Source organism: Cydia pomonella, chromosome 19, assembly GCF_033807575.1.
Source record: "Cydia pomonella isolate Wapato2018A chromosome 19, ilCydPomo1, whole genome shotgun sequence".
Lineage (NCBI taxonomy): Eukaryota > Metazoa > Arthropoda > Insecta > Lepidoptera > Tortricidae > Cydia > Cydia pomonella.
The window spans coordinates 5724805-5738944 of NC_084721.1; the positions used below are offsets into that span (position 1 = coordinate 5724805).

Here is a 14140-nt window from a genome sequence, read left to right on the forward strand (position 1 = left end):
CCCGTCGTCAGATCATATGGAGGTAGGGTTAATAAAGCAACAAAACAGAATAAATGGTTAAAAAATAATTTAGTCATATTAAAGCAAGACAAGACGTTCTTACTTTAAGGAACTTTTGAAAATTTACTTGTTCTGCCCAAAAATAGCAACAATTTCGTCGAACACAGCATGAAGATCAATTCCATTTTCGAGCAGAGTATCAGCCTCCTGTTGGAATTGAGGAGTCTCGAGCAGAGCGCTGAATGTAGTTCTCCATTCGTCAGAGAACAGGTTGTCGATGGCGTTCCTGAACTCCTCATCGTCCTCCTTCTTCTGATGGAAGAGAGCGTCCAGCTTTTCTTTGGGGAAGAAGGCAATGCTGTCCTGAATGAAGGAGGTTAGAGAAGTGCCGGAGGCCTGGCGAGTGCGGCGGGAGCTGGGGATGGCGTCTGTGGAAATATAAAAATTTAGTGTCCTTTTAGGACAACGGCGCTTACTTGATGATGATGATACAATGACGGCATAAGGATTAGATATTATACCACAATGGCAGGTTAACCGGCAAAGAAACGGAAATTGCGGCCACGCTCAATCTCAATTCGTCAACTAGGGGCATCATCGAATTCGTCTTAGGGGCACTTGCCCCGACTGACTTAGTGCGTTATTTTTGCAAACTCGACTATCATTTGAACTTTTGTCCAGAGAGCAAACTAATAGACGCTGTTATGAATAGTCCGGTTTTTTCCGGCTAAACAATACCCAAGGATTACGAGTATATCAAATAATATTATATTATATCAATGGGGTTGGCAACTGTCAAAGGTTTGCATAGATGGCGCCATCATAGCTTGCCCCTGTCTCTAGTTTTTTTCTATGAGATTTGGCTTAAAGTACCTACTGGAATCCAGGTCACAAAATTCCAAAAAAAAAAACAAGAATTTGACACAATTCTAGGGATTGACAGGGCAAGCTATGATGGCGCCATCTGTTTAATACTTCGACCGGCCAACCCCATTGTCGACGGCGAGTATTATGTACTATTTAAGACGAAGGTGGAGGATGCGCGCGAAAACACCTTTTCATACATACGTAGTCCTCATTTTCCTCTCAGGATATTAACATTATTGAAAATATTTTGACACAATTTGTTGTATATCGACCACGGCTATGCCACTACGTTTGATTTTTTTCGAATTTTTAATTATTATAATTTAAATAATTGCATGAAAACTGTTTTCCGCTCCTAATTTTTACAATAATCAAAAAAAAAATTTTTTTATTCTACGTCGGTGGCAAACAAGCGTACAGCCCGCCTGATGGTAAGCATTCTCCGTAGCCTATGTACGCCTGCAACTCCAGAGGAGTTACATGCGCGTTGCCGACCCTAAACCCGCCCCCCCCTCGTTGAGCTCTGGCAACCTTACTCACCGGCAGGAACACAACACTGAGTGAGTAGGGTCGAAATCGAAAAAAATCAAGCATGCATAGCTATTGTTAATTTACTTCAAATTATGAAAAAAAAAACTATAATATCAATATACAGAGAAGAAAATGGGGACTAAGTTTGTATGGAGAAGCGGCCGTCCCCTTTCTTCTCCTAGCTTAGTTGGCAGTGACCCTGCCTACGAAACAGGAGGTCCCGAGTTCAAATCCTGGTAACGGCAATTATTTTGTACGTTTATCACATATTATGTACCTGTGTTATGGATGTTTTCTATGTATCTATATCACTATATCTACATATGATATACATCGTCGTCCAGCAGTGTTGCCCGAAAGTTAATTGCAATTGACCATTAAACTTTGCAAATTGAACCGTAAACTGTAACCGTCCGTTAGTTCAGTGACATTAACGTTTCGGCCACCACTGTCGTCCAGTACCCACAACACAAAATTTATTGAGCTTACTAGAACTTACTAGATCGATTTGCGTAAGATTGTCCCATAATATTTTTTTATTTGTATATATTTAGATCAAAATATCAGCAGACAAATCGCCTGATGGTAAGCGATGAACGTCGCCCATGGACGCCTGCAACACCAGAAGGGTTGTAAGTGCGTTATAAATTACTTACTGACAACTTCGTCAAGTATGTCCAGGAAGAAGGTGATGTCAATATTGTCAGCCTCCAGGAAGTCAACCACCTGTAAAAATTAGCAAAACATGAAAGTCAATCTCGCTTGGGTAATAAGGATAAAAGGCCGGTTCGAGAAATTTGCTTTTTTTTTCACATATGACGCAAGCCACGGTGTTTGTTAATGCAGTGGTATAAGAAAGAGATTCGTCAAAAGACCTAAATACCTCCGTGTTTCTGTTCTCATTTTGTTTAAATTGAGTAGATAGAACAAAAATTATGTCTTTCATTCGTCCAAGCGCACTACATATCTGAACCAACATATAAGATTATATGAGGGAGCAACTTACAGCTTGGAACTCAGGCAGAGACTCCATTTCCGCAACAATTTCCTTGAAGCCGGCGGACTGCACGTAGTTCATCGCAGCATTAAAATCGTCGAACTGCTCGTAGGTCGCACTCAGTTCCTCCATTTGCTCCCCAGCCTCTTGTATGATCAAGTCAAGGAAGTCCCGGAAGTGTTCGTGGAAGTCCTTCCTCGGCTGAGGTGCCGAAGCGGCCAGGGCAACTAGAGCGAGCAAGCAAGCGGCTACCTTCATTTTGGAAGACTTTTGACTGATACTGAGCTCCCTTTACATCGGTATTTATACTAAACAGATGAGATTTTATCTAGCCATATCTGCTAACCCAGCGTCACTTGAGATGTAACTTATCAATCTCGATACATTCTTTATGGCTTTGTACACAAGGTTTATTTTAGGAACAATAAAAAATTCTGGCTTTGCAACTTATCCAAAATTCAGCATGATAATGATTGTTATTATCAACTGACAGACACTTGAGCCAGAGCGTGCTATCTTACTTATTTTGAATTATCATCTGCAGTTTGTTATGTAATGCAAAAGGTGACTCATGATCACATATTAGTAGAGTGAGCATTTTAAACTGTCGTAAAGAGATAGTAATATGGCCCCAGTTGTCAATTTAGTTTGCGAATATAACTCATACTACTTCTTGGTATAACTCCACAGATTTCGAGATGAAGAATTGGAAGGGTGTGCAACTGTACACCGAACGAGGAGTGTAACGAGCAAGCGGAACTACCCCAGAATTCCTCAAACCTTATGCACTGACTGTACTTATAAGTCATGTGCATTTGACAAGTTTGGGAAAACCGGACATGAGCAGAGAGTGATAACATATTGTTTCAAGCATTATAGAAATTTCGATAGTGTTTTGTTGTGCCGCTCTGCGGTGATAAGATATTGTCGTGCGTAGAAATTGACATGCAACTGTTAGTCTTTCACACCTCACAGTCTCACACTTCGTATTATTACAAAATCATTAGTTTATTTAGTAAATATTAGGCCATAATGGCTTGCATAACATTTTCGTTCCCATTCAATAATTGAAATATAACTTTGAAACTTTGAAATAGTTGAGGAGTAGCAACCCCACGTACCCGAGGAGGACTCCTGGGGAGTGCAGTTACCCGCAAGGAGGGTGGGTGGGACAGGATTATCTGCCTCTGGCTTGCCTTAGCCGGCCGGCCAGAGTGGAATCGTTAGAGCTATAAGCACCAGGGGTGGAAGTGAAACATGCATAAGACGCGAGTTGGCACAGTGGCTGCTAGCAGCCACATGCTGGTATCACATGGGTATAGTTTGGAGTCCACATAGTCACCTTTGAGACCCTCTGCCAAGCAAATGCTGACAGATTTCGCTTTTCTGTTTCTACCAGTACTATTATTTCGGCTGCTGCAACTGCTGTCATAACTATTATTTCGGTATCAAATGGGTTAAATCAGCCCCCCTTTTTCGCACCGGAAGTGGCCTCCTGTTTTGTACTTTCAGCAAGTTCCACCAGGGCAGACTATCAAATTCAGACTTAGCATCACGTTTAGTTATGGGAAACCATTGTGCAGTCGGCTCTTCTACCAGTATGTATGGTATGTTTTATATATATTATATTTTGTTTTTTTGTTAAAGAAACACCGCCCACAATCTCTCTGTTTTGCCGTAAGGTTGACTGGTAGAGAATGTCTCATTGCATTAAGTCCGCCTTTTGTACTGTAAGGTTTTCTTTTGTGCAAAAAAGGTTAAATAAATAAATACTTACACGAGTCAAAAATACAAAAATGTAAATATCAAAAAATACAACCACTAATAAATACCTACCTAAAAACTAAGAAACCAACAAGTGAGATTGATCAGATTGAGGATCTGCAAAATTTTAAAATGTACTTAAGTAGGCATATACTGTGTTTTTATTTCATCGTGAATTAAATAAATAATAGTAGCCATAGTAGGTAAATCGATGTTATTGGATTTGCAAACAATTTTATTTTTATTTATGGCAACAACATTTCTAACTAGATAAGTTAAAACACGACGTTTGAATATAAACTTTAACGATTACTGAATACGCTCTAAAATGCAATGTGTCACTAACGGAATCCATAAAATAAGGGTAGATAGTGATATTCATAATTTCAATCTGCCCACAAGTATGTACCTGATACATTTTTTGCAGATATAATTAAACATCAGAATAAATAAAACTAGTCAGCACCGGTAAATTTCCCGTGAACGTGGTTTTTGAAAAACATTAATACCCATCCACGGATTTAATACTAGGAAACTGGAAACAGGAATATGGAAAACAGTGAAACATCGAATAATCAAACAGCCAGCGGCTTCATAGACGATTATTCCCATCTCCGCTTATCCTATTATCAGCTACGAGGAAGGAATAATTCATTATCATTCGATCAGTCAAACCGTAAGTCTCAAGATACCCAAGATAACTCAACACTGAATCATACCGCGAGAATGGATGTTTCTGTATGTGAATCACCCGTTGTGCAAGATATATCAATAAAGAATCATGGCTGCACCGAGAGAATGGGTGTATCTGGATCCGAATCATCCGTGCAAGATATAGAAATAGAACGGCAGCGTCGACGTGAATATTACATATCCCAGATACCGGATTTGCCTCATCCATCGTACACTATGGCGTCAATAATAGCGGCTAAGTCTCGCCAAATGGGCGGTAATTTTGCCTATAATAACAGAATTGAAAAAGGCAACGCTGAGATCGAGTTTTCGCCGCGGGATAGGTCAACTATGCTGCCTTGTCAGTTTAAACGTGAGAATTGAAGCTATTTTTATGTGTATTAATATTGTTGGCTTGCTTTTTAGTGACAAATTATGTTGATATATTTTCGGATTCGTAGAAGAAAATTATAAGAAACGGAAATGATAATTAATTACACTCGGCCCGATACTAACTTTAATATACGTCAATTTTTTTTAAATATATATAAAGATACGATATGGATTGGATATATCAGTGTCAAAAGGACGTTTTTGTTTGAGGAAACGTCACTTTTGACACTGACATATTTAATCCATATCGTATCTTTAGCAAATATTTGACGTATCTTAAAGTTATCTTAAAGTGACAGGTAATCTTAATAATTGATATTAAATTCAGAAAATAGAATTATGTATAAGAATAATTATGTTGGGAATGTTAATTATAGATGAAATAATATATTACGACTTTTAAATTTATTTTGATTTGTGTCCTTATGTTACCGCTTAAGTATTTCTTTATTTAACTTAATATCATTACAATAAAAAATACAATACAATACAAATTACAAGGTTAATTTTAAGATGAATAACGACTTTTTTTAAACAAATAATAAAATAAAATTGTATCTAGCATTTATCTTTTTTTACTCATAATACCAGTAAATACTAAACCAGCAACGTCATCAAGATGATGAGACAAAAAAAACGTGTAGTAATTACTGCTTCCGCTGATTTCCCCCGGCGCTGCGGTGCTTTTATGTTTCCGCGTTATTTTGTCTTTTTAAATAACAAAACTTTGAGATATTTCCTTTACTTTTGTTTTATTTAACGCTAATGAGTCTTATTCTCAGTGCCGGATTAAGATATTTTGATGCCCTAAGCATTTCTAAACCATGGTGCCCCCTCATCAAGATTACATTGAATTTTCTTAGTAAATTGAGCGACGTTTATTGCCGCATTACTGCTGAGAATAGACTTTCAATCCGTCACATCATTTTATCACGGAAATTGACAGTACTGCAGCAGTAATGTAACAGTAGGTAAGGTCAAGTGTAAGTAAATTCGAAGACAGTGTTTCGCATAAGGCCGGAAGCCAAGCCAACCAATATCGAAGTGTAAGCGAAGACGTAAGACAGGCGACAGGCCGTACTCCGTACAGGGTTTTGCAACCTCTATAGCTAGAGCTTTCCTGCGAAGCTCATTCATGTGAGGGCAAAGGCCTTCAGTAGGGGCTTAGCCATGTCTTAAATAGCAAATTATTGACCTGACCTGACGTTTCAAGGACGGCGTTGTCCCCATGGTTTCGGAGAAGACTGGGTAAAGTCGACATCATTATCTTGACGTTGGAGGTAATTTTGGAACTTAATCAAACGCGATTAAGTCCCGTTTTCTTAAATAATAATGTGTCACAATTACCTAGGCCAATAAAATTAGATTTTTTCGAATTTGGTCCTAAAAATGCGTATAATCCGAGTTTGCTCCATCCCAGGAGGTGTGCTGGTAAATGTTTCCTCTTTTCAGTTTTTTTCTTGTAAATCGAAAACGGTACGTCCGTTGGAAAAATTGTTCTAATTATGACTCAAATTGATATCTGAGGATCCGAAATGTAATTTAACTATGTTCTTGCAATAAAATTTATTGATTGATTGAAGATACCTTAATATGTATTCGTAGTAAATTGTAAAAAAAAGATCCGAAAACGCCTTACCAGTGTCTGGTCCACCAAGTGCTATGGTTTAGCAATCCAAAGGAAAAAATATCTCCTAAGGATCCCAAAAGGTATGCACACCTCTTGGGATGGAGCAAACTCGGATTACACGCATTTAAGACCAAATGAAAGTATTAAAACAATTTCCAGCTTGCTGGGAATTAATTATTATTTATTATCATTTTTCGATCTAAGTAATTTGATTGGCCTAAATCATGAAACTTTAAATCAGTGTTTTTAAAAGCAAAGGCTGAGCTTTCCACGGACTTTTGACGGATAGGCCAAAGGTCGCGCTGGCCAGGCTTGAATTTGACCAATGACGAGGTAAGAATGGCTGGACGTCTGGAGCGTCCGATCGCGGCGCGTTATCATACAATACAACCAACGGCGAGGTGTGAGCAAAGCAGAAGGCCCAGCTGCGAGAGAGGACTTGTATTTGGATCCATAGCCAAGTGAAAGTGAGGCAGTTTGCATAAAGTAGAAGGCCTAGCGTCGCATAAGACTTAACGCCGAACTGCAAAAGAGTGGCTTGAAATCGAACCTATGTAATCACGGTTCTCCTACTGCTCAGCCTTTGGCTTACCTCGAAAGCGCAACTTGATAAGATACTTTTAGTTTTCGGCCTTCGCGGGGCCCTTTATAACACTTTGACAATTAGGTCGCAGGATCACGGCTCTGCAGAAACTCGGCCTGGCCGACACATCTGGTGTGCAAGAGAGCTAAATTCGCTATCGGTAATCTACGTCGAGAAAATCAGTTGGCCACAAGCCCGACGGTAAAATTGTTTGACCATGAGCTTTGAGGGCCTCCGCGTAAGGTTGGAGATGTGCTTACGTGTCCTCACTCTCTCACGAACCTTCGTTATTAGATGGGTAGACACATACCAAAAAGTTTCGTGTACATAAGTACTACACTACGACTGCGATGCTGATGCAGCCTGTGCGTTTTTTTTCCTACGATTTTGGTGCCCCCCTAGACGTGGTGCCCTAAGCAAGTGCTTATTTTGCTTAATGGTTAATCCGGCACTGCTTATTCTTAATTTGTGAAAACAACGAAGTGACCTATTGTAACAATAATTAACGTACACAATGTACGTAAGTTAAAAGTTTTTTTTCTTCATCTGAACCAGAATAAATTGTGTTAATTGGATTTAAGTAATCAGGCGAGATGTTAAATGAACAGACTAGACCTGAAAACCTAGTAAAAGCAAAGTTTCAAATCCTTAAATACGAATATATTCGTATTTAAGGATTTGAAACTTTGATGACCCCCATTCCAGTAAATATGTTGCAAGTTACAGGCGTATTAGAATTTTAGTTATTTGATCTGTTTCCGATACGATACTGATCAGTCAGTGTCAAAACTGACATCTTCAACCAAAAACGTCACTTTTGACACTGATATATCATTATCATATCGGAAATAGATCGAATAACTAAAATTCGAATACGCCTGATAAAATAAACAAACAAGACATTTAACCGAAAGTTGTAATTTTTTCATACCTAATAATTAAATTTTAAATATTCACCCTTTCTACTGTCTATAGTTAGGGTGTTTTATTAAACACCGTGGGCCAATTAAACCCGACAGATTTTAACCACGCATTCCTGAGTTCATAAGGAGCAAAAAATGTTAAGTATATAAGTTTTGGCCAAATTCGCCAAACAAAATTGTATCTTTTGCCTCACTTTTTTTCCATTTTCTGCACACTTTCCGTTTTTTTTTCACCGAAGTGTTAAATTAAATAACGTGTATTTATTTTTACACCTTGGTAAAAAAAATCAACAAATAAGTAAAGATTTTTTTAAATTACTGATAAAATTGCGAGTTTACTTAAAAACTTTAATGTGACATACATTAAAGTTTTTAAGTAAACTCTTAATAATACTTTAATGTATGTCAGTAGGTATGTCTCAACCAAGTCACAAATGGCAGCGTCACAGCTAAAAAGTCGTTTTCACTTAGTTATAACAGAAACAAAGTTTCTCAAATTTTGTCATTATCTCTAAAACAAGATCGATTTCAGAAAACTTTGTATGACATTTTAGTTTCTAAAGACGGTCAAGAGAACACCTTTAAATATGTTGAGTTTATTTGGCCCACGGTGTATATAGGTAAAAAACTTAAGTAAGTCACCTGTTGTATGTAGTTGTGACGTGTTCGAATAGACATTTGTTTTGTTTGTGTGTCCTTTAAACATGTATTGTCTATTCGAACACGTCACTACATACAACAGGTGACTTACTTAAGTTTTTTACCTATACGTATGTGAGCGTTAGGCTATCTACACTATTCTGTCTCGATATAGTAATCATAATATTCATAATACACAATCGAGTAACTCAATATAAAGTTAAACTACGATTAAAAACCCCGTCCACGGCCATAAGTCATTTCGAGTCCCAAAGGCCCTTTTACTGTTTGAAAAACACTCGCCGAGGCCAGATATGGACTCCACCGGGAACACTATTTATACGGTTTAAGTTAAAAACGAACTGTCAAACAAGTAACTCGGGGGACAAAAGTTCTGAATAACACTAAAGTTTAACGGGTCCTTATTTCTTTTCTGCGTTACACGCTATGGTGAACCTTGTTCCATCGTGGGAAGTCTTTTTTTGCAGTGAAGGAAAACTAGATTGTTTACTAATCCTTTTTGGGATGCTGGAAAATATGTTTAAAATGGATATTTCGTTGCAGTATCTAAAAATGGAATAAAAAGTGGTGCGAATACCTGGCGGCTATAGCAGAACGCTGTTATCCGAATATACTGACACACCTATACAATTTGTCTCCATATACTTTTGACCTACCAGTTCCATGCGATATCGTAAGTATAAATATATTGTAGCTAAATCATCAATCATCTGAATGTTAGCTGCATTAGCAGCGAATGAAACAATGCTCCAAAAGTGTCTGCCATCCCGGAATTATTTTCCAATTAGATATACAGGGTGAGCTTAGCCATTGGACAAACCCTGAAATCCCACGTAGGGTTACTTCTCGGGAATGCTCTGACGTTAATATATTTTTTAATAAGAACAAAAGATAAAAAAAAAAAATTTTTTGAACTAAAGTTATTTGCAATAATCGACAACAAAAAGAAACATACTGTGTGAATCTTTGGCAGTGTTTTTGACAATTTGTTCGAAATATTTGATAATTATGACATTTTTCAAAAGTCAGAAGCTTATTAATGTCATAAATAAAAAAGATAATCAAAAAGGTCGAAGAAGGTTCCATACTATTCTTTGAGGATATTACCTTAGGAGCTACTAACACATACAGGCAGCACCAAAGTAAAAAATGGTAATTTGTTAATTTCTTCGAAACCGCTACACCGGTTGTTATGATACTTTACTGGTTCTAAATACCCATATGCATATGTACATTTCGGCTTTGTCCAATGGCTAAGGACACACTGTATAAGTATCTCTTCAGTTCGCGTTCTAAAAAATCTGTCATATACATGGTTTTATGTCTGTTAGAGTATTGTAGATACTTTTGACACTTAGACTGATCCGTTACTTTTGATAATGACTGTACTGACATATCATTTACGCCTACTATCAAGTCTTTATAAACTAATTATACATTTAAGAGTATCAAACCATTAAATACCTGTCCTCTTCACACTTAATCAAATTAGCATAAGTGCGTGAAAAGCAAATTGCGCAATCAATGGGAAAACCTAGTTCCCATAATTAGACTCGAAACTCGAACTAGGGCTAAATTCAGAAACTGGTATTGATATTAGGACAATACCATGAAATCAAATAACTATACTCCAGTATAGGTAGTGTAAGTACTCATATAATCGACATGTTGCAAATGTAAATTAAAAAAATAAAATTAAATTAAATTTTCAACGTAGTATTAATGCAATTTTTTTTTTGTTTTAATTTTTTTCATCCATCTATAGAAATATTTCCACCATTTCATTATTTTATTATTTATGTGTTTTATCCCTGCCGAACTTATTTAAATAATAGTCACATCATACTTGAACGAAGATATTTAAGTTAATTTTTGACTATAGTTCTGTGATTTTGGACTATACCCAGTTAGGTGGTTTTCATCAGCTAGGGCCAAGGAGGGAACAGAGGCTCGGGTACAGTGCCTCACTCAACCGAATCTCAACATGAGAAAGGTGATATTTGGGCGACTGAGCCGCTGTTCCAGCTGAGCCACTGTTTCCGCCTTGACCCTACTCTTTATGAGATTACAAAATAATTGTTATGGAGTTGTATACCTCTCGCGTCGAATGGTGGTCCCCATGATAGTTCATTTCTAGGGTTCCGTAGCCAAATGGCAAAAAACGGAACCCTTATAGTTATATGGAATACTTGTCACAAGAAACCCTGGTGGCCTAGCGGTAAGAGCGTGCGACTTGCAATCCGGAGGTAGCGGGTTCAAACCCCGGCTCGTAGCAATGAGTTTTTCGGAACTTATGTACGAAATATAATTTGATATTTACCAGTCGCTTTTCGGTGAAGGAAAACATCGTGAGGAAACCGGACTAATCCCAACAAGGCCTAGTTTTGCTCTCTGGGTTGGAAGGTCAGATGGCAGTCGCTTTCGTAATATCTAATGCCTGCGCCAAATCTTGGGATTAGTTGTCAAAGCGGACCCCAGGCTCCCTTGAGCCGTGGCAATATTCCGGGACAACGCTAGGAAGATAGAAAAGATATGGAATACTTGTCACGTAAAACGTTTGTAGATTTTTTTTTTTAATTTAGCACATTTTTTTTTTTTTAAGACATATATTTATATTTTTTTAAGACATAGTGGTCAAAAAGGATCTATCATATTTTGTAAAAAATATGTTTTAAGCAAGTATATGTGCTTAAAACATAGTTTATTGTTAAAAATACTTTTACACAATTTCTAATCGTGGCTCGATGTCAAATATTTAGCGTCAATAAATAAGAAAATGGCAAAACCGCTGTGTACTTGTATGGAATACGAGAGATATTGTAGAATGATTTTTAGATTATATTTATTGTATATATGTTAGTCTGTAGGTATGTATAAACGGGCCTTTGTTGCCTGATAATAATTTATTTTTTATTTGATTTAAGGACTTTTTGGCGTCCTTTTGAGAGAGCTGTGTGAGAGCGCGACTCATTATGAATATCACTACTAAATTACATTTTGAACGTTTCTGAACGATCCTAGTCCCATAAATTAAAATCACTCGGCGCAGTGCGTCGGGCTTTGTGGAGATAGCACCAATTAGTTTCCACGTCCCGCGTAGCCATTCCACGGAACGCGACGCCATTTTCAGAGTCGAATGGAATCGCCGATCGCTTTGGCTGAACGACGCGGGAACGACGCGGTTGACCTGCCTATGACCGATAGTAAGTGACCCTATCTAAAAAGCAGGAGATTCCGGATTTTAATCCCGGTAAGGATATTTATTTGAATGTTTATCACGAATATTTATTAACTGAGTTCCTCATGGATGTTAGCTATGTAGGTACTTACTTTACTTTTTAGCTAAGTATGTATCTAAGTACTTATATATTTATCTAGGTAAGAGTATGTACGAGTATATCGCCGCCTAATATCCATAAAGCTTCGCTTAGTTTATCTAGGGGCTAGGTGGATCTGTATGCAGGTTTGCCCTCAAATATATATTTTTATTTATTTCAGTTTTAATTCTGTCTAATATCTGATGTTAAATGTCGGAGCATATAAAGCGTCATAATCGTGGCTTCGCCTGAATTCCGGCGATCATTAGAGGCAGCCGCGTCGATGCAATTGTCTCACGTGCGCTCCGAGCGATATCATTGTCGCTGGTTACGTTTAGAATTATAGTTTGGCATGCCATTTCCATCAGTAGAAAAAGACGGAAATATTTGAAAAATGTAGACGGGAACTCTATTGTGGGGGCCCCACTTTTGTGGAGGCCCCGGGGCTGTAGCCCCGGTTGCCCTCCCCTTAATCCGGCCCTGACGGGAAGGGTCATACTTCCATACAAAATATGAATTGCGGACCTTTTTCTACTGACAGAGTGGGTTTGCCAGAGTGTAATAGGTCTTCACATTGGATGCTTCGATGTGCAAAAGAGACATCACTGTATACGTGCATAGCGCTGTCTCGTTCTCGCCTCTCGCTTGATTCCATTTGATTGATATCATTGCTCGGAAGCCTCTAATTATCAAACCCCGTTCTCAACCTGCAATTCATAGAAATAGTTGAAAAGTAAATAATAAAAATTCTAAACTAACCAATATCTATCAAAATATCTTTGCCACCCCTCCCCAACTTCGCCTTATATATGCGTATGCCTGTGAAATTAATATAATTCTAAAACACTAACTATATTAATTAGCTGTACCTATTTGTCATTGACCGAGCGTTATTAGCGAAGGCTTCCGTTCCATCTTGGGCAAAAATGCTTTAGTATGTCCGGAATGTCCGGATATTCCCTACACGTCGCGATACTCAACCGATTGTCGTGAAATTCTGTGAGCAGGTGCAACAATGATTTGCTAGATTTTTGGTAGATTTAGTTTTTGTTTTTTTTTTTTTCAAAATGGTGAAGCCATACATTTAATTATTTTAAGCTATGCTCGTGAGGTCTACAGCTCACTGAGCCACTAGTGTAGTTGTACAGTTAGCTGCTGATATTTATGAGTCACTTCAAACAATCATCTATATATTTAGGGTTCAAGTCTATCTGTAGCCGATTATAGGTACCTTAAAGAATGACACCCTAGACCGGGGTGGTCCCGCCCGGAGCTTCCGGCGACTCGTTTTCTACGGAAAACATCACGTGATCACTGGTCATCTGTCATAGAAAAGTAAGCGCTAGAATATCCGGCCCGGACCCGGCCCGGACCCAGCCCGGACTAACGTATGTCATCATTTAAATAAATATTATAGGACATTCTTACACAGATTGATTATGTAAGTCCCACAGTAAGCTCAAGAAGGCTTGTGTTATGGGTACCCAGAGAATATATATAATATATAAATACTTAAATGCATAGAGAACACCCATGACTTGCCCATGGCTCAGGAACAAATATTTGTCCCCATCACAGAAATAAATGCCCTTATCGGGATTCGAAACCAGGATCATCGGCTTCATAGGCAGGGTCAGTACCCATTAGGCCAGGTCGGTCGTCGACTTTTACAATTTAGTCTAACATCAAATCTCCTGTAAGTTCCAGACTATTTATAGGTTACCCCTGAACTTTCGTGTAGAACTCTGAAATCGCACTTACATACAGCTTCCAGTCCTCAATTTCGCCTCCTTAGGGACCAAC

General features: G+C 38.1%; 2 protein-coding genes across 2 annotated transcripts; one reads left to right on the forward strand and one right to left on the reverse strand.

Moving 5' to 3' along the window:
* Window positions 1–52: 52 nt before the first annotated feature.
* LOC133528178 (uncharacterized) lies at window positions 53–2737 on the reverse strand. Its single transcript, XM_061865440.1, has 3 exons — window positions 2405–2737; window positions 2055–2124; window positions 53–428 (listed from the first exon to the last, which is right to left on the reverse strand). The coding sequence occupies exons 1-3, from the start codon at window positions 2651–2653 to the stop codon at window positions 124–126; spliced, it is 624 nt and encodes a 207-aa protein (XP_061721424.1). The 5' UTR covers window positions 2654–2737; the 3' UTR covers window positions 53–123.
* Window positions 2738–2837: 100 nt separating this feature from the next.
* Window positions 2838–5788, forward strand: LOC133528179 (uncharacterized). The gene has a single exon (XM_061865442.1). The coding sequence runs from the start codon at window positions 4709–4711 to the stop codon at window positions 5213–5215; it is 507 nt and encodes a 168-aa protein (XP_061721426.1). The 5' UTR covers window positions 2838–4708; the 3' UTR covers window positions 5216–5788.
* The last annotated feature ends 8352 nt before the right edge of the window (window positions 5789–14140 follow it).

Excerpts from the sequence above, each read along its gene's own strand:
- LOC133528179 (XM_061865442.1), top strand. The coding sequence starts at position 4,709 with ATGGAAAACAGTGAAACATCGAATAATCAAACAGCCAGCGGCTTCATA.
- LOC133528178 (XM_061865440.1), bottom strand. The coding sequence starts at position 2,653 with ATGAAGGTAGCCGCTTGCTTGCTCGCTCTAGTTGCCCTGGCCGCTTCG. Across the intron at positions 2,125-2,404 it reads CTCTGCCTGAGTTCCAAGCT|GTGGTTGACTTCCTGGAGGC; the intron begins GTAAGTTGCTCC and ends TAATTTTTACAG. Across the intron at positions 429-2,054 it reads CATACTTGACGAAGTTGTCA|ACGCCATCCCCAGCTCCCGC; the intron begins GTAAGTAATTTA and ends ATATTTCCACAG.